The following is a 27,394-nucleotide window of genomic DNA, read 5'->3' on the forward strand; positions in this document are numbered from 1 at the left end:
TTGTATGTGCCATTTCAGCTCCCAATACGTTTTCCCTATTTGCGTCTGATAAAAGGATAGTATTTTTACCCAAAAGTGTATCCCAGAAATTAATAGGCATTTTTGTTTTGTCATATTCTGGGAACAATAATCATTTTATTTTTCTATTGATGGAGACATATGAGGGACGAGCTATACATTTTTTATTACATTTTTGTGAGGCAAGATGAAGAAAAAACAGTTATTGTCACTTCCCATTAGAGTTGGCGAGGGAGCGCACTGTCACTGCACGTTACAAAAGATTGCTGCACAGGGACAAGATCCCACTGACGCATGCTCAGTTGAGCAGGGACTAGTCCAGCCCTAGAAACAGACATCACTGATGAGGCATCATTTCAGGGTGGGGGAAGAGAGAGTAGGGGCCATGAAAGTGGTAACATACTGTGTGGGAGCAGTAAGAGGTTTCACTAGATGGGAACTGGGTGAGGTTAGGGAAGAGCCTCTGCGTAAAATGGAAAGCATCGCAACATTATGTGTCCTCCTTTCCTGTAAGGTTGGGAGCCATGATGTAAACTCCTACATTGACTTCAAAGACGAGATCAGGGCAGATGGGCAGCATAGATCGGCGTTATTACGTCCCCAAGTGCTGATGGGTGGTCCTGGCAGCCATAGGCCTAGTGAAAGTCCCGGTTTGCCATCGTTATAGTGCTATAATGCCCCCACACTGGTGTTATTACAAGTGATCAAATGCTGCAGGCTTAGTAAGTTAAACCAGGACTCGAAAATATTATTTTTACAACAGAAGTCATCAGCCTCCTTTACTCAGTCTACGCTTTAAAAAAATATGTATAATTTTTTTTTTTTTTTAAAGCGTAGACTGAGTATATATATATATATATAGCATTTAAGCTCAGGGATTCCAAAATTAATAAGCCCCATGTCTTTCGGGATCCAGTTTGTGGGACATCGTTTTCAGCACTACAATCCCCATCATAAACCATCTCCGGATGTAAGAAGTACAACCCCCATCATGTGCGTCTTCACCTACACCCCAGCAATGCACATCTATGGTGTGAGGTGACATGACAACACCGTGTTCACACACTATACTAAGCGTAAGCGGCAAGTCTCAGGCGGGTAATGACCGCACTGCTCCTGCCAAGCATCTCAAATGGCCCCTGGATGAAAGCACCGCATTCATTGGTTAGGTTTCATAAACTACAGTTCCCAGAGTTCTATTGGCACCGTAACACGTAATATAGCTAGTACGCAAGCGCGCTGTACGAAAAGGAGGCTTGAGACGCAAAACCAGGAAGTGAGTGTGGAACGCAAGCTCTGCCTTTCCGGTTAATGACTTCCGGCCAGCGAGCTGATGAAGAGCACGGCATAGACAGACACAGCTGCAGGTCTGTGAGATCTTCACTTTGTGTGCAGCGCTGCTTGTGATTAATTTGTCGGCTGCGACCGTGGTTCCTGGTCATACGTCATCAGTGACAGATAGATCCGCGTGCAATAGCTGTAGATCGGAAACACATCCCTGTTCTTGTAAGATTCAATAAACCTACAGCAAAACCGAGCCTTGTTACCGATGCCGACCAAACTGTGCAATCAGCTTTCAGTTTCTCCATGGAAGCTTAAAGGGACTGTCCACCTTGGTGACAATCTGGGTTATTACTTACATACATGTATTTGGGGGTAAAAATTATCTCTTTGATTGGGTTTCATCCCTGATTTTGCACCCTTGGCTTTCACAGGCTCTTGGTTTCCACTGATGCCGTCTGTGGTCATGAATCACCTGAGAGGAGCTAAAAAAGAGGGATGAAAGCGTTAGAAAGCCCCCGCCATAGCGAGCTGGCAGATGGAGTCTCAGCTCAGTCAGTAATGAGGCCATAGAAGGCAAACAATGCGAGACCTCTAATGGATCCCGACTGCAAACATGATCTCTAATCTCCAATTACATGTATGTAACAAAAAATAGTGGACCGCCCCTTTAATACGGAAAAGCTGCAGTAGGATTGGCTGCGGGGGGAACAAGGCGGGTCTTTCTGTTCTGGGTTTTATATATCTGAAGAGCGGACAAAGCCGCTGCATGGAGGGTCTATTCTGTATGTTCGTTATAATGAATGTGCTGGGAGTAGGGGGTTAGATGGGGGAATGGAAAGTTTCCCCCCAATATCAATTATATCTGTAAATTTAATTGCTTAAAAAAAAACACTAACTTTTTTCGGTATTCTGATAGCGAGAATTTATTTTTAAGTCAACAAGGTCGTACAAAGGTTGCAGGTGTAATGGGACTGCTTCTTTAATTCGGACGATTATTGTTTAAAAATATAAAAAAAATGTAAAAAAAAAACATTTGTACAAAATCCTTTTAGAGGACTTGAACCTGCAGTCTTTTGTATTGCAGTCTATTGAAAAGTGACCTCTCATGATTACCTGCCAAAAGATGTGAAAGCCATCAGCACCCAGGGAGGACAATGGGCATCAGACACTCTCCTGTTTCCAACTCCTTACATGCCATATAGAGAGAACTTATTTTTCAAACTTGAAGTTTTGAGATTTAACGGGAGTGTTTTTTACTTTGAACATTTATTTACAAATATTTTAAATAGTTTTTTTTCACATTATTCCTAATGTGTATATCAAGAATATTATATACACATTAGGAATAATGTGAGAAAAACAGTTTGAAATATTTGTAAATAACTGTTCGAAGTAAAGAAGCACTATAAAATATATACGCACATTAGTAATAATATGAAAAAAAAATCAAATATTTGCAAATAAGGCCGGCGTCACACTTGCGAGTTTTACGGACGTAAGAGCGCAGAAACTACGTCCGTAAAACTCGCAAAAAATACGGCACAATTATTGTCTATGCCCCTGCTCCTATCTGCCGTATTTTACTGATCAGTATTATACGGCTTTCTACGGCCATAGAAAATCGCAGCATGCTGCGTTTGTCACCGTATTGCGCAAATAAAACGCCAATGAAAGTCTATGGAAGCCCCAAAAATACGGATTACACACGGACCAGCAGTGTGATTTGCGAGGAATACGCAGCGGTGTTAGCGAGAAAAGCCGGTAATTCAGCGCGGTGTACAGTAAAATCACACTGACAGCTTACAGTAGAATAGGTAGAATAAATGTGTACACATAGAATAGGTATATATATATATATATATATATATATATATATGTCAGTGAGACACATATATGTATATATATTAATATTTCATCCAGCGCGATATAGCAGAAAGCCGGTAATTCAATTACCGGCTTTTCCTATCTCCTTCCTAAACCCGACATGATATGAGACCTGGTTTACATACAGTAAACCATCTCATATCACCATTTTTTTTGCATATTCCACACTACTAATGTTAGTAGTGTGTCTATGCAAAATTTGGCCGTTCTAGCTCTTAAAATAAAGGGTTAAATGGCGGAAAAAATTGGCGTGGGCTCCCGCGCAATTTTCTCTGCCAGAGTAGTAAAGCCAGTGACTGAGGGCAGATATTAATAGCCTGGAGAGGGTCCATGGTTATTGGCCCCCCCCCCTGGCTAAAAATACCTGCCCCCAGCCACCCCAGAAAAGGCACATCTGGAAGATGCACCTATTCCGCCATTTAACCCTTTATTTTAAGAGCTAGAACGGCCAAATTTTGCATATACACACTACTAACATTAGTAGTGTGGAATATGCAAAAAAAATGGTGATATGAGATGGTTTACTGTATGTAAACCAGGTCTCATATCATGTCGGGTTTTAGGAAGGAGAAAGCAAAGGCCGGTAAATGAATTACCGGCTTTTTGCTATATCGCGGCTGTATGAAGGAATAATATATATATATATATATATATATATATATATATATATATATATATATATATATATATATATATATACATACATATATATATATATATATATATATATATATAGACAGCATATATGTTTGTTTTTTTTAACACATGGAACCCTTGTATAGCGGTATGTCGGTTTTGGAAGCCTGCGATAAAACCACGCAGTACGGCTGCCATACGGATTACATACGGAGGATGCCATGCGCAAAAAACGGTGACACACCCTGCCTACGGAGGAGCTACGGACCACTATTTTCGGGACTTTTCAGCGTATTACGGCCGTAATATACGGACCGTATTTGCATACGCTGAGTGTGACGCCGGCCTAACTGTTCGAATTTGAGAATATAGAGTATAGTGCTGTGGAATTAATGGCGCTATACAAGTGAGTACAATAAATAAATACAAATGAATGTATTCCTGTAATGAGCAGTGGATCTCTGAAATGTTATGAATGACTTTTAATGTTTGTTCTGTGTCATTGGAGACATATTGGGGAGTGGATCACAAATGATTCCTGTGACGTCATTTAGAACAAACATTAACAGACATTCATAAGATTTCAGAAATCCATTATCCATCGTGCTTCTTTTCCTAAGAGTAAAGTATGTTTATCTCTGATGGCCGGAGCGTGCCTCCTGGAAATGTAGGAATCTGTAGCATCCGATTCCTATGCCTGCCATAATAGATCGCATGTTAATCCTTTTACACAGTGGACAGTAACATCTACGAGGACTAAATACCACAAACACAGCATGATCTCATGTCATTTTGTTCAGTCTTTTAGGTCTTTAGCTTGAGCACTAAAACTTTCATCTAGACCATTAATCTGTGTAATCTAAGGGCAGTGCCTTATAGTGTGAGCAGGATGATCGTGATTATTGTATGATGTAGGCTTTCGATATGCACTCTGCTAGTCTTATAGGTCAAGTAGATATATAATCAATCAATTTATTGCCAGTAATTCTTGGGAAGAGATATTCATATTATTAGGGAGGTATTGGAGATGGCCCTAATGTTGTTAAGAACCTGATGCTGAAAAAGATCAATATACCATCCAACACATGCACTGAATGGAGCAGGCTCTGCTCTGGAGCCGGCACACGCACTGAATGGAGCAGGCTCTGCTCTGGAGCCTGCACACGCACTGAATGGAGCAGGCTCTGCTCTGGAGCCGGCACACGCACTGAATGGAGCAGGCTCTACTATGGAGCCGGCACATGCACTGAATGGAGCAGGCTTGGCTTTGGAGCAGGAACTCGCACTGAATGGAGCAGGCTATGTTCTGGAGCGGGAACACGCACTGAATGGAGCAGGCTCTGCTATGGAGTCGGCACACGCACTGAGTGGAGCAGGCTCTGCTATGGAGTCGGCACACGCACTGAGTGGAGCAAGCTCAGCTCTGGAGCCGGCACACGCACTGAATGGAGTAGGCTCAGCTCTGGAGCCGTCACACACACACACTGAATGGAGCAGGCTCAGCTATGGAGCCGGCACACGCACTGAATAGGGCAGGCTCAGCTGTGAAGCCGGCACACGCACTGAATGGAGTAGGCTCTGATCTGGAGCAGGAACTCGCGCTGAATAGAGCAGGCTCAGCTGTGGAGCCGGCACACGCACTGAATGGAGCAGGCTCTACTATGGAGCCAGCACATGGACTGAATGGAGCAGGCTTGGCTTTGGAGCAGGAACTCGCAGTGAATGGAGCAGGCTATGTTCTGGAGTGGGAACACGCACTGAATGGAGCAGGCTCAGCTCTGGAGCCAGCACATGCACTGAATGGAGCAGGCTCTGCTCTGGAGCGTTTACACGCACTGAATGGAGCAGGCTCAGCTCTGGAGCGGGAACACGCACTGAATAGAGCAGGCTCTTCTGCTCTGGAGCTGGCACACGCACTGAATGGAGTAGGTTCAGCTATGGAGCGGGTACATGCACTGAATGGAGCAGGCTCTGCTCTGGAGCCGGCACACGCACTGAATGGAGCAGGCTCTGCTCTGGAGTGGGAACACTCACTGAATGAAGCAGGCTCTGCTCTGGAGCTGGCACAGGCACTGAATGGAGCAGGTTCAGCTGTGGAGCCAGCACACGCACTGAGTGGAGCAAGCTCAGCTCTGGAGCCGGCACACGCACTGAATGGAGTAGGCTCAGCTCTGGAGCCGTCACACACACACACTGAATGGAGCAGGCTCAGCTATGGAGCCGGCACACGCACTGAATGGAGCAGGCTCTGCTCTGGAGCCAGCACACGCACTGAATGGAGAAGGCTCTGCTCTGGAGCGGGAACACTCACTGAATGGAGCAGGCTCGGCTCTGGAGCGGGAACACGAACTGAATGGAGTAGACTCAGCTCTGGAGCCAGCACACGCACTGAATGGACCAGGCTCAGCTGTGGAGCGGGAACATGCACTGAATGGAGTAGGCTCAGCTCTGTAGCCAGAACACACACTGAATGGACCAGGCTCAGCTGTGGAGCGGGAACATGCACTGAATGGAGTAGGCTCAGCTCTGGAGCCAGCACACGCACTGAATGGACCAGGCTCAGCTGTGGAGCCGGCACACGCACTGAATGGATTAGGCTCAGCTCTGGAGCGGGAACATGCACTGAATGGAGCAGGCTCAGCTCTGGAGCGGGAACACTCACTGAATGGAGTAGGCTCAGCTCTGGAGCGGGAACTCGCACTGAATGGAGTAGGCTCAGCTCTGGAGCGGGAACATGCACTGAATGGAGCAGGCTCAGCTCTGGAGCGGGAACACTCACTGAATGGAGTAGGCTCAGCTCTGGAGCGGGAACTCGCACTGAATGGAGCAGGCTCAGCTCTGGAGCGGGAACACGCACTGAATGGACCAGGCTCAGCTGTGGAGCGGGAACACGCACTGAATGGACCAGGCTCAGCTGTGGAGCTGGAACACGCACTGAATGGACCAGGCTCAGCTGTGGAGCGGGAACACGCTCTGAATGGACCAGGCTCAGCTGTGGAGCGGGAACACGCACTGAATGGACCAGGCTCAGCTGTGGAGCGGGAACACGCACTGAATGGACCAGGCTCAGCTGTGGAGCGGGAACACGCACTGAATGGAGCAGGCTCAGCTGTGGAGCTGGAACACGCACTGAATGGAGCAGGCTCAGCTGTGGAGCTGGAACACGCATTGAATGGACCAGGCTCAGCTGTGGAGCGGGAACACGCACTGAATGGACCAGGCTCAGCTGTGGAGCTGGAACACGCACTGAATGGAGCAGGCTCAGCTGTGGAGCTGGAACACGCACTGAATGGAGCAGGCTCAGCTGTGGAGCTGGAACACGCACTGAATGGAGCAGGCTCAGCTGTGGAGCGGGAACACGCACTGAATGGAGCAGGCTCAGCTGTGGAGCTGGAACACGCACTGAATGGAGCAGGCTCAGCTGTGGAGCGGGAACACGCACTGAATGGACCAGGCTCAGCTGTGGAGCGGGAACACGCACTGAATGGACCAGGCTCAGCTGTGGAGCTGGAACACGCACTGAATGGACCAGGCTCAGCTGTGGAGCTGGAACACGCACTGAATGGACCAGGCTCAGCTGTGGAGCGGGAACATGCACTGAATGGAGTAGGCTCAGCTCTGTAGCCAGAACACACACTGAATGGACCAGGCTCAGCTGTGGAGCGGGAACATGCACTGAATGGAGTAGGCTCAGCTCTGGAGCCAGCACACGCACTGAATGGACCAGGCTCAGCTGTGGAGCCGGCACACGCACTGAATGGATTAGGCTCAGCTCTGGAGCGGGAACATGCACTGAATGGAGCAGGCTCAGCTCTGGAGCGGGAACACTCACTGAATGGAGTAGGCTCAGCTCTGGAGCGGGAACTCGCACTGAATGGAGTAGGCTCAGCTCTGGAGCGGGAACATGCACTGAATGGAGCAGGCTCAGCTCTGGAGCGGGAACACTCACTGAATGGAGTAGGCTCAGCTCTGGAGCGGGAACTCGCACTGAATGGAGCAGGCTCAGCTCTGGAGCGGGAACACGCACTGAATGGACCAGGCTCAGCTGTGGAGCGGGAACACGCACTGAATGGACCAGGCTCAGCTGTGGAGCTGGAACACGCACTGAATGGACCAGGCTCAGCTGTGGAGCGGGAACACGCTCTGAATGGACCAGGCTCAGCTGTGGAGCGGGAACACGCACTGAATGGACCAGGCTCAGCTGTGGAGCGGGAACACGCACTGAATGGACCAGGCTCAGCTGTGGAGCGGGAACACGCACTGAATGGAGCAGGCTCAGCTGTGGAGCTGGAACACGCACTGAATGGAGCAGGCTCAGCTGTGGAGCTGGAACACGCATTGAATGGACCAGGCTCAGCTGTGGAGCGGGAACACGCACTGAATGGACCAGGCTCAGCTGTGGAGCTGGAACACGCACTGAATGGAGCAGGCTCAGCTGTGGAGCTGGAACACGCACTGAATGGAGCAGGCTCAGCTGTGGAGCTGGAACACGCACTGAATGGAGCAGGCTCAGCTGTGGAGCGGGAACACGCACTGAATGGAGCAGGCTCAGCTGTGGAGCTGGAACACGCACTGAATGGAGCAGGCTCAGCTGTGGAGCGGGAACACGCACTGAATGGACCAGGCTCAGCTGTGGAGCGGGAACACGCACTGAATGGACCAGGCTCAGCTGTGGAGCTGGAACACGCACTGAATGGACCAGGCTCAGCTGTGGAGCTGGAACACGCACTGAATGGACCAGGCTCAGCTGTGGAGCTGGAACACGCACTGAATGGAGCAGGCTCAGCTGTGGAGCGGGAACACGCACTGAATGGAGTAGGCTCAGCTCTGTAGCCAGAACACACACTGAATGGACCAGGCTCAGCTGTGGAGCGGGAACATGCACTGAATGGAGTAGGCTCAGCTCTGGAGCCAGCACACGCACTGAATGGACCAGGCTCAGCTGTGGAGCCGGCACACGCACTGAATGGATTAGGCTCAGCTCTGGAGCGGGAACATGCACTGAATGGAGCAGGCTCAGCTCTGGAGCGGGAACACTCACTGAATGGAGTAGGCTCAGCTCTGGAGCGGGAACTCGCACTGAATGGAGTAGGCTCAGCTCTGGAGCGGGAACATGCACTGAATGGAGCAGGCTCAGCTCTGGAGCGGGAACACTCACTGAATGGAGTAGGCTCAGCTCTGGAGCGGGAACTCGCACTGAATGGAGCAGGCTCAGCTCTGGAGCCAGCACACGCACTGAATGGACCAGGCTCAGCTGTGGAGCGGGAACACGCACTGAATGGACCAGGCTCAGCTGTGGAGCGGGAACACGCACTGAATGGACCAGGCTCAGCTGTGGAGCTGGAACACGCACAGAATGGACCAGGCTCAGCTGTGGAGCGGGAACACGCACTGAATGGACCAGGCTCAGCTGTGGAGCGGGAACACGCACTGAATGGACCAGGCTCAGCTGTGGAGCTGGAACACGCACTGAATGGACCAGGCTCAGCTGTGGAGCGGGAACACGCACTGAATGGAGCAGGCTCAGCTGTGGAGCTGGAACACGCACTGAATGGAGCAGGCTCAGCTGTGGAGCTGGAACACGCACTGAATGGACCAGGCTCAGCTGTGGAGCGGGAACACGCACTGAATGGACCAGGCTCAGCTGTGGAGCTGGAACACGCACTGAATGGAGCAGGCTCAGCTGTGGAGCTGGAACACGCACTGAATGGAGCAGGCTCAGCTGTGGAGCTGGAACACGCACTGAATGGAGCAGGCTCAGCTGTGGAGCGGGAACACGCACTGAATGGACCAGGCTCAGCTGTGGAGCGGGAACACGCACTGAATGGACCAGGCTCAGCTGTGGAGCGGGAACACGCACTGAATGGAGCAGGCTCAGCTGTGGAGCTGGAACACGCACTGAATGGAGCAGGCTCAGCTGTGGAGCTGGAACACGCACTGAATGGACCAGGCTCAGCTGTGGAGCGGGAACACGCACTGAATGGACCAGGCTCAGCTGTGGAGCTGGAACACGCACTGAATGGAGCAGGCTCAGCTGTGGAGCTGGAACACGCACTGAATGGAGCAGGCTCAGCTGTGGAGCTGGAACACGCACTGAATGGAGCAGGCTCAGCTGTGGAGCGGGAACACGCACTGAATGGAGCAGGCTCAGCTGTGGAGCTGGAACACGCACTGAATGGAGCAGGCTCAGCTGTGGAGCGGGAACACGCACTGAATGGAGCAGGCTCAGCTGTGGAGCGGGAACACGCACTGAATGGACCAGGCTCAGCTGTGGAGCGGGAACACGCACTGAATGGACCAGGCTCAGCTGTGGAGCTGGAACACGCACTGAATGGACCAGGCTCAGCTGTGGAGCTGGAACACGCACTGAATGGACCAGGCTCAGCTGTGGAGCTGGAACACGCACTGAATGGACCAGGCTCAGCTCTGTAGCCAGAACACACACTGAATGGACCAGGCTCAGCTGTGGAGCTGGAACACGCACTGAATGGAGCAGGCTCAGCTGTGGAGCGGGAACACGCACTGAATGGACCAGGCTCAGCTGTGGAGCGGGAACACGCACTGAATGGACCAGGCTCAGCTGTGGAGCTGGAACACGCACTGAATGGACCAGGCTCAGCTGTGGAGCTGGAACACGCACTGAATGGACCAGGCTCAGCTGTGGAGCTGGAACACGCACTGAATGGAGCAGGCTCAGCTGTGGAGCTGGAACACGCACTGAATGGAGCAGGCTCAGCTGTGGAGCTGGAACACGCACTGAATGGAGCAGGCTCAGCTGTGGAGCGGGAACACGCACTGAATGGACCAGGCTCAGCTGTGGAGCGGGAACACGCACTGAATGGACCAGGCTCAGCTGTGGAGCGGGAACACGCACTGAATGGAGCAGGCTCAGCTGTGGAGCTGGAACACGCACTGAATGGAGCAGGCTCAGCTGTGGAGCTGGAACACGCACTGAATGGACCAGGCTCAGCTGTGGAGCGGGAACACGCACTGAATGGACCAGGCTCAGCTGTGGAGCTGGAACACGCACTGAATGGAGCAGGCTCAGCTGTGGAGCTGGAACACGCACTGAATGGAGCAGGCTCAGCTGTGGAGCTGGAACACGCACTGAATGGAGCAGGCTCAGCTGTGGAGCGGGAACACGCACTGAATGGAGCAGGCTCAGCTGTGGAGCTGGAACACGCACTGAATGGAGCAGGCTCAGCTGTGGAGCGGGAACACGCACTGAATGGACCAGGCTCAGCTGTGGAGCGGGAACACGCACTGAATGGACCAGGCTCAGCTGTGGAGCTGGAACACGCACTGAATGGACCAGGCTCAGCTGTGGAGCTGGAACACGCACTGAATGGACCAGGCTCAGCTCTGTAGCCGGAACACACACTGAATGGACCAGGCTCAGCTGTGGAGCTGGAACACGCACTGAATGGAGCAGGCTCAGCTGTGGAGCGGGAACACGCACTGAATGGACCAGGCTCAGCTGTGGAGCGGGAACACGCACTGAATGGACCAGGCTCAGCTGTGGAGCTGGAACACGCACTGAATGGACCAGGCTCAGCTGTGGAGCTGGAACACGCACTGAATGGACCAGGCTCAGCTGTGGAGCTGGAACACGCACTGAATGGACCAGGCTCAGCTGTGGAGCGGGAACACGCACTGAATGGAGCAGGCTCAGCTGTGGAGCGGGAACACGCACTGAATGGATCAGGCTCAGCTGTGGAGCTGGAACACGCACTGAATGGAGCAGGCTCAGCTCTGCATCCATCTCTTTACATGGAGATTGGATGGGGCCAAGGGTCTCCCTGTCAGCCATATTAGAGAGCTGGCAACATTTCTCTATTGTATGCAAGGCAAATTTAAGGTTTTCAGAATCCATTCACCTTAGACAAAGGAATGAAAATTAACTTTTTAGAGCGTTGATTTACATAGACCGGAGCCATCCCAAAATAGCTTTTCATACCTTACAGCAACCAAAGTGAAATGGTGGCGTAAGTTTTCCAAATATTAGTGTATACAATGTGTCGGTAACTAAATAAACAAAAATAAAATCAGACCCTTCCTCGACATATAGGGCTACCGAATTTGTTGGATTTTACCTTCCTAAAGGGAACTTATGTCAAATATGATATTAACCTGCAGATATGAGGTTAATCTGCAGGTTTATAGTGTTCTAAAGCCGTGCGTCTGCCGCATTGAAAGCCCATCTACAGGGAGGAAAGGCACTGCTGTTCAACCCAGGACCCCAGCGCTGCAGTGATAACCACTGAGCCACCGTGCTGCTCATAGATTTCAGGTTATAGCTCACTAATGAAAGCAGCACAATAACAAAAGATTTAACACCACATTCAGGAGAACAGAGGCATATACACTAGGTAAAATAGACTTCATTTATTAATACTGAATTTGTACACATTAAGGCGTGCAGGATTAAGATGCACCTGATGATCACAAGGGTTCCCTATGGGGAACTAAAAAAAAAATGGAAAATTTAAGGGAATCTGTCAGCAGGTTTTTGCTATATAATCCGAGAACAGCATGATGTAGGGGCAAGCAAGAGAGCCTGTGTTATGCCACTTACTGGGCTGCTTGGTGCTGCTTTGATAGAATCCCTATTTTTTCTGTTGCAGATGTAACAGTGTTCAAAATGTTGACCTACACCACTGATTGTACACAGAAAGCTGCCAATCAGTGATAGTAATGTGGTTACATCGATCAGCTTAGGCTACTTTCACACTGTCGTTTTTTTTAATATGTCGCAATGCGTCGTTTAGGGGAAAAAACGCATCCTGCAAAGTTGTTTACAGGATGCGTTTTTGCCCCATAGAGTAACATTGCGACGTATTGACACACGTCGCAACGGTCGTGCGACGGTTGCGCCGTGTTGTGGCGGACCGCCGGGAGCAAAAAACGTTAAATGTAACGTTTTTTGCTGCCGACGGACCGCTTTTTCAGACCGCGCATGCGCGGCCGGAACTCCGCCCCCACCTCCCCGCACCTCAAAATGGGGCAGCGGATGCGCCGGAGAAATGCATCCGCTGCACCTGTTGTGCGGCGCATCAAACGCTAGCTTCGGAATCTCTGCCCGACGCAATGCGACGGGCCAAATCCGACGCTAGTGTGAAAGTAGCCTTAACTGCTCTGCACATGAGACCGTGAATCTCCTGCTGATAAAACACAAATTGTATTGGAACTACAGCACACAGCCAACTAAGTGGCACATCCTTGGAATCAGGCTCTCTTGCCCTAGATCATGCTGTTTTGATTAAATAGCAAAAGTCTGCTGACAGATCCCCTTTAAACAGTAAAAATAAATGAAAACTCAAATCACCCGCTTTTCCTTCTTTAAAAATAAGCATATTAAAAAGATAAACATTTATATTGCCACAGCTACAAAAAGTCCATTCTATGAAAAGAAATGATTTAATGCATACAGTGAACACCATAAGACAAATAAAATCAGAATGTTAGCCATTTTTAAGCTGTCGCACTTCCTCCAAGGATGCAATAAAAAGTTATCAGAACATTGTAAATGGTGTGAAGAAAAACAACTCTTGTTGTCAAAAAACAAGTTCTCACACAGCTTTATGGATGTCAAAATAAAAAAGTTATGGGTCCCAGAAAATGGTGAAAGAAGCCAAATTTCTTATTTATTTTTAACCACTTAAATTAAAAAACTATACAAGATTGGTATCAGGTCAATACTCATTAAAAAAAAAATAATGGGACAATTGCTTATTTTGTCACCAATTTACGGCACTTGGAATTTATTTTCCATTTTTCCATTTGTTAAAATGAATGGTGCACTTCTAATCTAGAACTTGGCAGGAACAAACAAGTCTTCATACCGCTATGTTGGGGGAAAAATTAAAAAAGTTATGGCTCTTGAAAGAAGGGAAGAAAAAAACTACTGCAAAAATGACAATTGACTTTGGCGGGAAGAGGGTAATGCTTTTATTCTAATTATAATAAACTAGATGGTGGCCCGATTCTAACGCATCGGGTATTCTAGAATATGCATGTCCACGTAGTATATTGCCCAGTCACATAGTATATTGCCCAGCCACGAAGTATATTGCCCAGCCACGTAGCATATTGCCCAGCCACGTAGTATATTGCACAGCCCACGTAGTATATTGCCCAGCGACGTAGTATATTGCACAGCCCACGTAGTATATTGCCCAGCCACGTAGCATATTGCCCAGCCACGTAGTATATTGCACAGCCCACGTAGCATATTGCCCAGCGACGTAGTATATTGCACAGCCCACGTAGTATATTGCCAGTCACGTAGTATATTGCCCAGCCACGTAGTATATTGCCCAGCCACGTAGTATATTGCCTATCTACGTAGTATATTGCCCAGCCACGTAGTATATTGCCCAGCCACGTAGTATATTGCCCATCTACGTAGTATATTGCCCAGCCACGTAGTATATTGCCCAGCCACGTAGTATATTGCCCATCTACGTAGTATATTGCCCAGCCACATAGTACAGTCATGGACAAAAATTTTGAGAATGAGACAAATATGAATTTTTCCAAAGTCTACTGCTTCATTTTTTCTAATGACAATTTTCATATACTCCTGAATGTCAGAGTGATCAGCTTAACAGCAATTACTGTACTTGCAAAGTCAATATTTGCCCAGAAAATGAACTTTAAAGAAACACGTGCAGCCATCATTGCACTGCATAAAAATGGCCTAACAGGGAAGAGTATCGCAGCTACAAAGATTGCACCTCAGTCAACAATCTATCGCATCATCAAGAACTTCAAGGAGAGAGCTTCCATTGTTGTCAAAAAGGCTCCAGGGCGCCCAAGAAAGACCAGCAAGCGCCAGGACCGTATCTTAAAACTGTTTCAGCTGCGGGATCGGACTACCAGCAGTGCCGAGCTTGCTCAGGAATGGCAGCAGGCTGGTGTGAATGCTTCTGCACGCACTGTGAGGCGGAGACTCTTTGAGCAAGGCCTGGTTTCAAGGAGGGCAGCAAAGAAGCCACTTCTCTCCAGAAAAAACATCAGGGACAGACTGATATTCTGCAAAAGGTACAGGGAGTGGACTGCTGAGGACTGGGGCAAAGTCATATTCTCTGATGAATCCCCTTTTCGATTGTTTGGGACATCTGGAAAACAGCTTATTCGGAGAAGAAGAGGTGAGCGCTCCCACCAGTCTTGTCTCATGCCAACTGTAAAGCATCCTGAAACCATTCATGTGTGGGGTTGCTTCTCAGCCAAGGGAATCGGCTCACTCACAGTCTTGCCTAAAAACACAACCATGAATAAAGAATGGTACCAGAATGTCCTCCAAGAGCAACTTCTCCCAACCGTCCAAGAGCAGTTTGGCGCCCAACAATGCCTTTTCCAGCATGATGGAGCACCTTGCCATAAAGCAAAGGTGCTAACTAAATGGCTCATGGAACAAAACATAGAGATTTTGGGTCCATGGCCTGGAAACTCCCCAGATCTTAATCCCATTGAGAACTTGTGGTCAATCATCAAGAGACGGGTGGACAAACAAAAACCAACAAATTCTGGCAAAATGCAAGCATTGATTATGCAAGAATGGACTGCTATCAGTCAGGATTTTGTCCAGAAGTTGATTGAGAGCATGCCAGGTCAGAGGTCTTGAAGAAGAAGGGTCAACACTGCAAATATTGACTTGCTGCATTAACTCATTCTAACTGTCAATATAACCTATTGGTACTCATAATATGATTGCAATTATATTTCTGTATGTGATATAAACATCAGAGAAACACTAATAAAAACCAGAGGGCAGCAGATCATGTGAAAATATAATTTTGGTGTCATTCTCAAAACTTTTGGCCATGACTGTATATTGCCCAGTCACGTACTATATTGCTCAGCCACATAGTATATTGCCCAGTCACGTAGTATATTGTACAGCCCGCGTAGTATATTGCACAGCTTGCGTAGTATATTGTAAAGCCCGCGTAGTACATTGCACAGCCCGCGTAGTATATTGCCCAGCCCGCGTAGTATATTGCACAACCCACGTAGTACATTGCACAGCCCGCGTAGTATATTGCCCAGCCCGCGTGGTATATTGCACAACCCAAGTAGTACATTGCACAGCCCGCGTAGTATATTGCCCAGCCCGCGTGGTATATTGCCCAGCCCGCGTAGTATATTGCACAACCCACGTAGTACATTGCACAGCCCGCGTAGTATATTGCCCAGCCCGCGTAGTATATTGCCCAGCGCATGTAGTATATTGCACAGCCCGCGTAGTACATTGCCCAGCCCGTGTAGTATATTGCCCAGCCCGCGTAGTATAATGCACAGCCCACGTAGTATATAGCAATGTGGGCATCATATCCCTGTTAAAAAAAAGAATTAAGGGGGCGTGGCCTAGCGAGCGATGTGAGCGGACGTGCGACGGATCTCTCTCCCCGCACCGCACCTAAATCCTCACCCTTGAAGGCGCCGCCGAGCGCCGAAAACCGGGCGAAGTTGCTCCGCAGGACCCCTGGGCACGGAGGAGAGTGCCGGAGGCAGCGAAAGGAGAAGAGCGGTAATGCCGCGCAAAAGACAGTCAGCGCCCGCGGCTGGCGCGAAAATCCAAGATGGCGCCGTGGCAGAGGAGGAGGCGGCCAGAGCCAGCACCGCATACCGCCGGAGGCTTGAGGTAATCGCCCGGCTGGAGCGGTTTGCTCGGACAGAGGAGGGGGGTGCCCTGCTGCTGGGCCCTGAGGGGCCAGATGAGGAGGAAGTCCCGCAGAGACAGGAGAGAGGAGGGGATGACACCCTCAGTGTGGTGGAGGAGCGGCTTTCTCCAGGGAAGAGGCAGGAGATGCAAGAGACAACTAACATGTCACCCACCGCCAGTCCAGTGCAGGCTAAGGACTCTGAGGGTGCGCAGCAATCAAACGTGGGGGAACCTACACTGCAGGACATTTTCTCAGTCGTTATACACTGCAAATCTGCCCTGGCTGCGCTGAACCTAAGGGTAGACGATCTAACAGTTGAAATGAAGTCCCTTAATTCTGCTATGCGTAAAGTGGAGAAAAGAGTGGAGGTGGTGGAGGAGCGCGTGGGCAGTGTGGAAGATCAGACAAATGAACTGTTGAAAAGAGAAAAGAGATACATTCAGCGCATTGCAGAACTGGAATTTAAAACAGATGACCTGGAAAATCGTTCCCGTAGGAACAATCTAAGAATAATTGGGGTGCCGGAGAAGGTGGAGGGGAATAATCCTACGGAATACATTGAGGCATGGCTCAAAAACTCGGTGGGAGGAGCAGACCTTACCAACCACTTCTCCGTGGAGAGGGCCCATAGAGTCCCCACCCGGCCCCTGCCGCCTGGATCCCCCCCTCGAGCTCTGCTGGCAAAAATTTTGGACTATCGGGACCGGGAAACCCTACTAAGGAAGGCCAGGATCAGTGACGGACTGAGCATAGACGGAAATCGGATCTCCATTTATCCGGACTACTCGGCATCGGTGCAGAAACTGAGAATGAGGTTCGGCGAGGTCAAGAGGCGGCTCCGAGACCTGGACCTAAAATATTCGATGTTATACCCGGCTAAGCTCAGGGTGGTGGCGCTGGACCGTGTTCATTTTTTCCAGAACCCGGAGGAGGCTATGCACTGGCTAGATACCAATACTAAGAAAATTGGCGTGGATCGGAGCCGATGAGACTGACGCTGAGACTTCGTCATTCATTTGTTTATACCCCCTGATGGTGATTTTTGAACTTGTCTTACAGAATGCACCCAAAAGTTTGAAATAGTGTGCTCGGCGGCGCAAAGAATATTTCATGTTGATAGCGGTGGGAGGGGGAGAGATGGACTGCAAGGGGCTCAGTTCTAGGTTGTATCAAGAGCTCTCAGTTCTCATACAGAGAAAGAAAGTTTGTACTAGTTGAATTCTATTGAGTTTTAGATGGGGAAGTTGGGAAAGGGGGATGGGAGGGGGTGGGGGGTGTCGGGGGAGACCTGAAGGAGACTGCTCTAACTCATTGTTTTTTCTCTAGAAAATGGGAGGGGACGTTAATATTATAAGCTGGAATGTTAGGGGGTTAGCGGACGCCACTAAGCGCGCGGCAATATTTCAGTATCTTCTGAAACAGAGGCCCTCGGTGATCTGCCTGCAAGAAACCCACCTAGTGGAGGAAAAAGTTGATATATTACAGAAACGGTGGGTGCGCAAGGCGTATCATTCGACGTTCTCTAGTTACGCGAGGGGAGTGTCAGTCTTAATTCACACTAATACCCCATTTGAGGAAGTTGAGGTTAAAATTGATACGGATGGTCAATACGTTTTGTTAGTGTGTAAAATCCTTGACTGTTTAATGTGCATAGTATCATTGTATATACCTCCGCCATACTCTGGAAGGAAGATCCAGGACATATTGGAGGCTATAAGAGGTTGGGATGGGATCCCCCTTCTGGTGGTGGGTGATGTAAACAATATAGCAAATGACCACTGGGACAAGAGTAACCACGCATCACAGCGCAGGGACGGTAATGACACTCCCTTTGGTAACTATCTCAGAGAAATTGGTTGGATTGATTTATGGAGGGTCCGCAATCCCAATACATATTCCTATTCCTGTTACTCGACTACATACGGCTCGATGTCAAGAATTGATGTTGCCTTGGGTAACGATAGGATGAACGAACTGTTAAACGGGGTGGAATATAATCCCAGGATTTTATCAGACCATAGCCCAGTTCGGGTCTCTCTAAAGTTGTCAGGTCAGGTTGGATTAAGGAGGGCGGGTTGGAAAATTCACCCAGTCTGGCTACAAATTTTGGACATGGCAAAGGTGGGAGTAGAGATAGAGGAATTTTTCAAAATTAATGAAGGGAGCGCGGAATGCCATGTAGTGTGGGACACCATGAAAGCTTATTTAAGGGGAATTTTGTTTAGGGATATCTCAAGACATAAGACAAGGACCAAAGAGCGGGATCAGGGCGTTTTAGAGGAGTTGAAAGCAGCAGAGGCGGCATTGGGGGAACATCGTACCGGGGAATCTCAGAGTCGTATGAGGGCAGCTCAGCGGGAGGTCGATCAGTTATTTTTGAAAAAGGCGGAGAGGTTGAGGGCCTTCCAGAGAGAAACTTTCTACTCGGAGGGGGAGAAAGTGGGGCACTTGCTCTCGGTAGTGGCATCCGCGCAAAGAGACTCTTCACATGTTTACTCTATTAAGACGGAGGAGGGAACGTTGGTTACTCAGGGGGAGCAGATCCTGGAAGTGTTCAGGAAATTTTATGGAAAATTATATACGTCCAGTGTGGAGAAGGGATCCGAGGATATGGAGAGGTACTTGGAAGAAATTGATATGCCCCGGTTGAGTAGAGAGGAGTGTGAATTATTGGAGGAACCGATTGGGGAGGAGGAACTGGGGGTGGCTTTGGCAGGTGTTGCGGGGGGTAAGGCCCCGGGAGCGGACGGCATTCCAGCTGAGGTTTATAAGACCTTGAAAGAAACTCTGTTGGCCAGGCTGGTGGGGGTGTACAATAGCTCGCTGGAAAGAGGGGAGTTGCCTTTGTCGATGAGAGAGGCTATAGTGGTGGTTATCCCTAAGGCTGATAAAGATCCACTGATGCCAGAATCCTATAGACCAATTTCACTATTGACTGCCGATATTAAGATTTTGGCAAAAGCCTTGGCAAATAGGTTGAGTAGGGTGATAGACAAATTGGTGCACCCTGACCAGTCAGGCTTCATGCCTAACAAGTCAACGGCAATCAACCTGAGAAGGTTGTTCTTAAATTTACAAATCCCTTCAGATAATGCTGGCAAACGGGTTGTGGCATCTTTGGACGCCCACAAAGCCTTTGACTGTGTGGAGTGGAGTTATCTGTGGACAGTGTTGGAACGTTTGGGGTTTGGACCTAGGTTCATCTCATGGGTGCGGCTGCTGTATTCTTCCCCGGTGGCAAAGGTAAGGGTGAATGGCGTCCTCTCTGAGACTTTCTCTTTGTCTAGGGGGACTAGACAGGGCTGTCCTTTGTCCCCACTGCTTTTTGCCTTGGCGGTGGAACCCCTTGCTGCAAAAATTAGAGGTTCCCAGGAGGTGAGGGGATTTATGTACGGAGATTCGGAAGAGAAGGTAGCGTTATACGCAGATGATATTTTGCTCTTCTTGGAGGATTCGGGGGAGTCCCTGACAGGGGCGGAGGCCATTATTGAAGAATTTGGGAGCTACTCTGGCCTGAGAATCAATTGGGAAAAGTCCAATATGATGTTAGTGGATGGGGATTATGAGAATAGTGCTATGAGGGAATCTCATGCAAAGTTGAGGTTGGTGGATAAATTTAAATATTTGGGGATTCAGATTGCGTTGCCTCTGACGAGTTTTGAGGAACTAAATTTGGCGCCACTATTGCGGAAGATACGTATTAAGGTTCAGGCGTGGAAAAAGTTACACTTATCGGTCATTGGTAGAATAAATCTAATAAAGATGATTGTGATGCCGCAACTTCTCTACGTGCTGCACAACTCCCCTATATGGATATCGCAGAATAGATTTCGGAGGATTAGATCTCTATTTGGCGAGCTGATTTGGGGAGGGAAAAGTCCTAGATTTAAACAGGAAATCCTACAAAGACCAAAGACGGAGGGGGGAGTGGCACTGCCCAACCCATGGTTATATTTTTTGGCTTCACAATGTCAGCATTTTAGGGGATGGGGTGTGGAATCGGGTTGGGAGCGGACACCCTGCAGTCTGAGGAAACTGATTGGGTCAAGGGTACTAGTTGAGGGTTTGGAGGGTGGGCATTTCCGAGAGAAGGGGACTAAATTTTGCACTGTTAGGCTCATCCATAAGGTTTGGGACAAAGTTAAAGGAATTAGGGGTGTGAGGGCACTTACTAGGTTTTCGCCCATATGGAATAATTGTCTCTTGCAGGAGTTTAGACAGATGGAGGGATTCCATGTTTGGAAGGGAGCGGGAATTTCTCGGATAAGCCAAGTTTTGCACCAGGGTAGAATTAAGAATTTTGAAACACTACAGGAGGAATTTCAGCTGCCAAGCTCTGAATTGTACCAATACAACCGCATCTCTCATGCATATCGGGCACAATGTAAGAAGGGGCCTATGGAGATCCAGGTGGATCTAATGCTAGATTTTATCCTCATAGGGGAAGGCACGAAGGGGGTGATCTCAGGAATATATGAATTTCTTCTATTTTCCTTTTTAGAGGGGCACCCTATCAGAGCTAGAGCAAAGTGGGAGGCAGACCTGGGGGTGATTGACGGCGATCAGTGGGACTCAATATTGGAATACGTGCCCAGGATCTCGATGAGTGAGCCTGGGAGGCTGTCACAGCTGTTGGTCATTCATAGGGCTTATAGAACTCCGGACATGTTGTATAAAGCTGGTTTAAGACCTAACTCCGAATGCCCTAGGTGCTCGCAGTCCGAGGCGGGTATCCTCCATATGATGTGGCAGTGCCCCAGGTTATCCTCGTTTTGGATCGTGGTGCTAAATAAAGTGGGACTAACATACAAATGTTCGATACCACGGGATCCTTTGGTATGCATATTGGGTTACGTAGAGGAGATTGTAACTGATAACTCGTACAAAACAGTCATTGCAAGATTGCTGTTTATTGCTCGAAAGTTGATCGCTAAGTTTTGGATAAGGGTAGAGCCACCAACGAGAAGAGATTTCATGACACAAGTGGACTATATCGTGGCATTGGAGAAGAGCATTTATTCTAAAAGAAACAAGATGGACCTTTTCAACAAGTTGTGGAATCCTTGGCTCAAGTCGGCGTGATCTGGAGATTGTTTTCTAGTTTTTTGGGTACTCTGCCCCCGTGGGAGCAGTATTGACATGACACCTTCTTGTTCTTGGTTAAGGATAGACGTTTGGGAGGATCGGAGTGGTTTTTCTTGGGTCTCCGGGGATGGGGGGGAGGGGAGGGGAGGGAAGCTGGTTTGGGATTAAAAAGTTTATTGAAAATGCAGAGCATATGTATGTACTGTTTACAGTAATGTAATCTACTTATATTTTTCTTACTGTTTAATAAAAATATTTGATTAAAAAAAAAAAAAAAAAAAAAAAGAATTAAAATAAAAAATAGTTATATACTCACCTTCCGTGGATCCAGGAAGCGTTTATCGACGCTCCTCGCACGCTCTGTTCTCAAGAGTGCATTGCGGTCTCGCGAGATGATGTAGCGGTCTCGCGAGACTGCTACATCATCATCTCGCGAGATCGCAATGCATGGACCGGTCACCGGAGCGTCGCGAGGAGCGGGAAAGGCGCCGGAAGGTGAGTATATGATGATTTTTTATTTATTTTTAACATTAGATCTTTATACTATTGATGCTGCGTAGGCAGCATCAATAGTAAAAAAGTTGGTCACACAGGGTTAATAGCTGTGTAACCGGAGTGCGTTACACCGCGCTCCGGTAACGCTGGCATTAACCCTGTGTGAGCGCTGACTGGAGGGGAGTATGGAGCGGGCACTGACTGCGGGGAGGAAGGAGCGGCCATGTTGCCGCCGGACTGCGCCCGTTGCTAATTGGTCGTGGCAATGGTCGTGGGGTTTTGCCACAACCAATCAGCGACTTGGATTTCCATGACAGACAAAGGCCGCGACCAATGAATATCCGTGACAGACGGAAAGACAGACAGACAGGAAGACGGAAGTAACCCTTAGATAATTATATAGTAGATAATACGGTATGTACTAATTAGATATTTCTCTGCTTTTGTTTGTTGTGTAGGACATTGTTCATCTCCACGTATGTCTACCGTGAATTCTGATCAGATTTATTGACAATGGACAAGAATAGAAATCGCATAACTGAGCAAATATTAAACCTCACATTGGAGATCATCTACTTGCTGACCGGAGAGGTGAGGGGTGCAGGAAATGTTCCAATAACATCTATATTCCTATCTATAGTAATGGGGAAGAACAATCCCTTGTTTGGTGGGAACGTTCTGATCATATGGTTCTTATCTGTGTTACTAGATCTCTGTGTTCCATGTCCACAAAACCATTATTCTCACAGTTTGGCTTCTTCTTCCCTTAAAAGGGCTATTCTCAAGTTTTCTCATGAGCAGACCTTTCTTCCTGTCTGTTTTGTGCACAGGCACTTCTCTTTGAGCTCATGAGCTCCTACCTGCTTAACAGTCTGTGAGGGTTCTGAGTAATCAACCAAAGTATATATATAAGCATCCTGGACATAAGCAAATCTATAGATATATGCAAATAGTTACAAATTACATTATTTATTGAAAATAATTAAAATAAATATCTAAAAAACGGGAAAACCTCAAGAGATAAATACATATTGGTAACTATGAAAAAGCTAAAATGTCAGATTATTGCTGTTAGGCAGATAATATGCAGAGGATAATATGGGTTTGTAATGGTCTCTGGAAAATCCTTTATTCATAAATTAACCTATTTCCTCTGCATATTATTTTCAACAGATATTAGTTATCATAGGCATACTAATGCAACTCTAGTGCATGGTTATTCATTCTGAGCAGTCAAATAGTTTATAAACAATATATTTATAATTATGCTAGGAATAAACCTCCCATGCTTCTTTATAATGTGATATAAAATCTACCATCAGACGTAATCTATTAGGTGAAGTGCTAATGCATGGTTAAGAGATTCATGTTCAACTGAAAAGCCATCTCTAAATATATGACAAAGTGCAAGTGCATGGTATATAAATAATATACATGATTTGTCATGCTATAAAAAAAAAAAAGGATGTAAAGGCATAATCCACATAGTATACTGTAGATGGATCATCAAAGTATACCTGGTAGAGTACAGGTGCAGAGATAATGTATGACTATGGCTACATGTCTCAATAACAGTACCAATGCACCATATCTCAGAGATTACGGTGTACCTTAGAGTTGTTCACATCACGCTTTTTCCAGAAGAAGCATGATGCGAAACGGCGCAGGGGTGTGGAAAACACAGGTACCCCGGGACTTTTGATTATATTATTCTCTACTACCCTCCATGGTAAACGACAACTTTAAGGTATGGTGCATTGGTACTCTTATTGAGACATCTAGCCATAATCATACATTATCTCTGCACCTGCACTCAACCATCTATACTTTGATGATCGTTCTATACTATGTGGATTATGTCATTACATCCTTTTTTATAGCAGGACAAATCATCTATATTATCTATATACCATGCACTTGCACTTTGTCATATATATAGAGATGGTTTTGCAGTTGAGCATGAATCTATTATCCATGTATTAGCACGTTCCTTAATAGATTGTTTATTGTCTGATGGTAGATCTTAGATCACATTATAAGGAAGCATTGAAGTTTTTTTCCTAGCATAATTATAAATATATTGTTTTTAAATAATTTGACTGCTTAGAATGATTAACCATGACAGTAACCATGCACTAGGGTTGTAGTAGTATGTCTATGGTAACTACTATCTGTTGAAAATACTATGCAAACGAAATAGGATAATTTATTAATATAGGATTATCCAGAGATCATTACAATCCCATATTATCCTCTGCAGCAATAAGCTTTTGCATAATTACCAATATGGGTTTCTCTCTTGAGGTTTTCCCGTTTTTTTAGATGTTTATTTCAATTTTTTTTCAATAAATGATGTAAGTTTTAACTATTTGCATTTATCTCTTCTTTGCCCTGGATTCCAGGCTGTGTTTATATATAGTGTATGTTTTCAGTCTACACTGTTATCTCTACAGTTGCATATAGATGTAACCGTGCATTTGAACTAGCACAAGGCTCAGGAAAGTGAGTGGTAATTAGGAGATCTGCTCTGTAACTTGCTATTGCTGGGGTCGGGGATTTCCATTATGCAGTCCTGATAAGAGCACCTGACTCAGGAGCCAAAAGGGAGGTGAGAGGTCAGCAGCTAACTGCAGTATAGAAATCAGTGGGCTAATAAGAGGTGGCTGGGATCTTAGCATTTAATTAATCTCATAGAATGTAGCTACTGCTCATATTTTTCCATGCTCTGGTAGCTAATCTCCATGGAAACAAGCTGTACTTTATGTAAGATCAAAGCTCTAACAGTAGGAAAAAAACAGCAGATAGAAGACACAAGTGAATTGCAAACTTGCTAATTTAATAACATGAGAATATTTCTTTAAACTTTCTTCCTTGTCAGTAATGTTCTATCAGCCAAGAATAATGAGTCAAGTACATGTGATAAGGACTGCATGTCATGTACACTATTACCCAAGTCATGGGACTATAAATACAATTTTTCCCATTCATCACACATATATAAAACAAAGGAGTTGTCCAGGCTTGTGGAGAAACTCTGCATTCACTCTATGTGACTGTACACTTGTGACTCCTCACAGCAAGCGCACTTCAAGGATTCTCCGGGGCCAGTCGGTCATGTGATCGCAAGTATGCGATTTGCACCATGTACTTACAATTGCTCATTTTGCCTTTCTATCCAGTTAATTCTTCTTTTCTCTGCTCTATGTAGAAGCAGGAAGTCTCTTTTCCCTGCAAAATAGCCTGTTACTTCCATCCTACAGGTCTGTATAATGTGCTCTGTAATTTATCTCTAGGACTATGCACCTGTAAACCATGCTGCTCTGCGTGTCACAAGAAGCAGTGTTTCTCCTAAATGTGGGAGATCCAGCCGGAGTCTCACTATGAATAATCCCTCATCTCAGCCACAGGAGACAAAGAACGATGAGAAGATCCTGAACCTCACCAACAAGATCATTGAGCTGCTGACTAGAGAGGTGAGCGCTGCTGGGACTAGAACCCCACCAAAGCAGGCCTGTGGGTAATAACTGTATCATTGTGTGCCAGGTTCCCATCAGATATGAGGACTTCATGGTCTGTTTCTCTGTGGAGGAGTGGGAGTATGTAGAAGAACACAAGGATATCTATAAGTATGTCTTGATGAACGATCAAGAACTTGACAGTAGTAAAGGTTAGTGAATTCCATTCACTCATACATGTTATAAGGAACACTGTACACTTAGTTTTTGGTTGTTTTAAGTAGCCAGGTTATGCATCCAGTCACATATGGTATGTTAGCAATATGTAACATTAGCAAGCCATGGTCTGTACATTTCACTATCCAACTAACTGTTAAATAGAATCTGTCACAAGGTTTTTGCTACAAAATCTGATAGGCTGTGTAATTTATTTAATTTTTTTATATGTGAAAATCACTGAGGAAACACTGGATGGTAAAAACTGACACTGACCGAACACTGATGAAACTCGGATCCAAAGCACTAATGAATATCAGTCCGTGTTTTTATGTTCAAGTAAAATCACAGACGTCTGAACAAAGCCTTAAAATGTGTGTCTAGCTTTGCACATTTCTGCATTACAAGGTGAGCGGGGTCGTTGAGGTCACCTTTGCGGATACCTGATGGGATAGATAGCATGCATACATCCTTCCTGGCAGGTATCAGAAGTGTTGTCACCGGTCACACCAGGACTGTTGAGTCGATATGGCAAACCTCCGACTCTTCAATTTCCCTTACTCCGACTCTACAGCACTGCCTCACACTCACCTCCAACTCTTGGGGTGAGCAGAGCCAGACTAACCCCTTTTAATTAGTGTTTAGGGATTTTACCATGAAAAAAAAGACTATGGCTCAGTTCAACAAGACTGTCAATTTTATGGCTGGTCTTGATGAGGGGAGTATGTAGGAGTCAGAAGCTCATGATTCATTAAAATGTGCACACCTCTTAAAGAATCATGAGCATCTTGACAAGTGGCGATGCGCTTCCATGCACCTCCAAGATATCTTACTCCAAATTGGGGCAAAATTTCTGGCATAAGGAATGCCGCAGCTCGTCTTGAATTAGATGAACTATGGTATCACTCTACTAACAAGCCCTCATCACACCCCAGCTCTGCCCATTTTGGCAGAGGTCATGGGTCTTCCAGCAGGACAATGACCCAAACACACTTCAAAAAGCACTAGAAAATGGTTTGAGAGAAAGCACTGGAGACTTCTAAGGTGGCCAGCAATGAGTCCAGACCTGAATCCCATAGAACACCTGTGGAGAGATCTAAAAATGGCAGTTTGGAGAATGCACCCTTCAAATATTAGGGACCTGGAGTAGTTTGCCATAGAAGAATGGTCTAAAATTCCAGCAGAGCATTGTGAGAAATAATAATAATAATAATAATTTTTATTTATATAGCGCCAACATATTCCGCAGCGCTTTACAAATTATAGAGGGGACTTGTACAGACAATAGACATTACAGCATAACAGAAATACAGTTCAAAACAGATACCAGGAGGAATGAGGGCCCTGCTCGCAAGCTTACAGACTATGAGGAAAAGGGGAGACACGAGAGGTGGATGGTAATAATTGCTTTAGTTATTCGGACCGGCCATAGTGTAAGGCTCGGGTGTTCATGTAAAGCTGCATGAACCAGTTAACTGCCTAAGTATGTAGCAGTACAGACACAGAGGGCTAATAACTGCATAAAGTGAATGAGAACATGATGCGAGGAACCAGTTTTTTTTTTTTTTTATAAATAGGCCACACAGGGATCGTTAGGTTAATGCATTGAGGCAGTAGGCCATTCTGAACAAGTGAGTTTTTAGGGTACGCTTA

General features: G+C 47.0%; 1 protein-coding gene across 2 annotated transcripts in view; it reads left to right on the forward strand.

The window, feature by feature from the left end:
• Positions 1-1,304: 1,304 nt before the first annotated feature.
• LOC138665406 (gastrula zinc finger protein XlCGF53.1-like) overlaps positions 1,305-27,394 on the forward strand; it is a 33,660-nt gene continuing 7,570 nt past the window's right edge. The window contains exons 1-4 of one of the 2 annotated variants that reach the window (XM_069752853.1): positions 1,305-1,385; positions 22,529-22,661; positions 25,364-25,543; positions 25,614-25,737. In XM_069752853.1, the coding sequence (XP_069608954.1) occupies positions 22,584-22,661; positions 25,364-25,543; positions 25,614-25,737 (382 nt within the window). In that variant the 5' untranslated portion in view covers positions 1,305-1,385; positions 22,529-22,583. Of the gene's footprint in view, positions 1,386-1,733; positions 1,940-22,528; positions 22,662-25,363; positions 25,544-25,613; positions 25,738-27,394 lie in introns of those variants that run through there. The other variant, XM_069752854.1, reaches the window with a different exon arrangement.

The sequence above is a fragment of the Ranitomeya imitator genome, chromosome 2 (assembly GCF_032444005.1).
Source record: "Ranitomeya imitator isolate aRanImi1 chromosome 2, aRanImi1.pri, whole genome shotgun sequence".
NCBI lineage: Eukaryota > Metazoa > Chordata > Amphibia > Anura > Dendrobatidae > Ranitomeya > Ranitomeya imitator.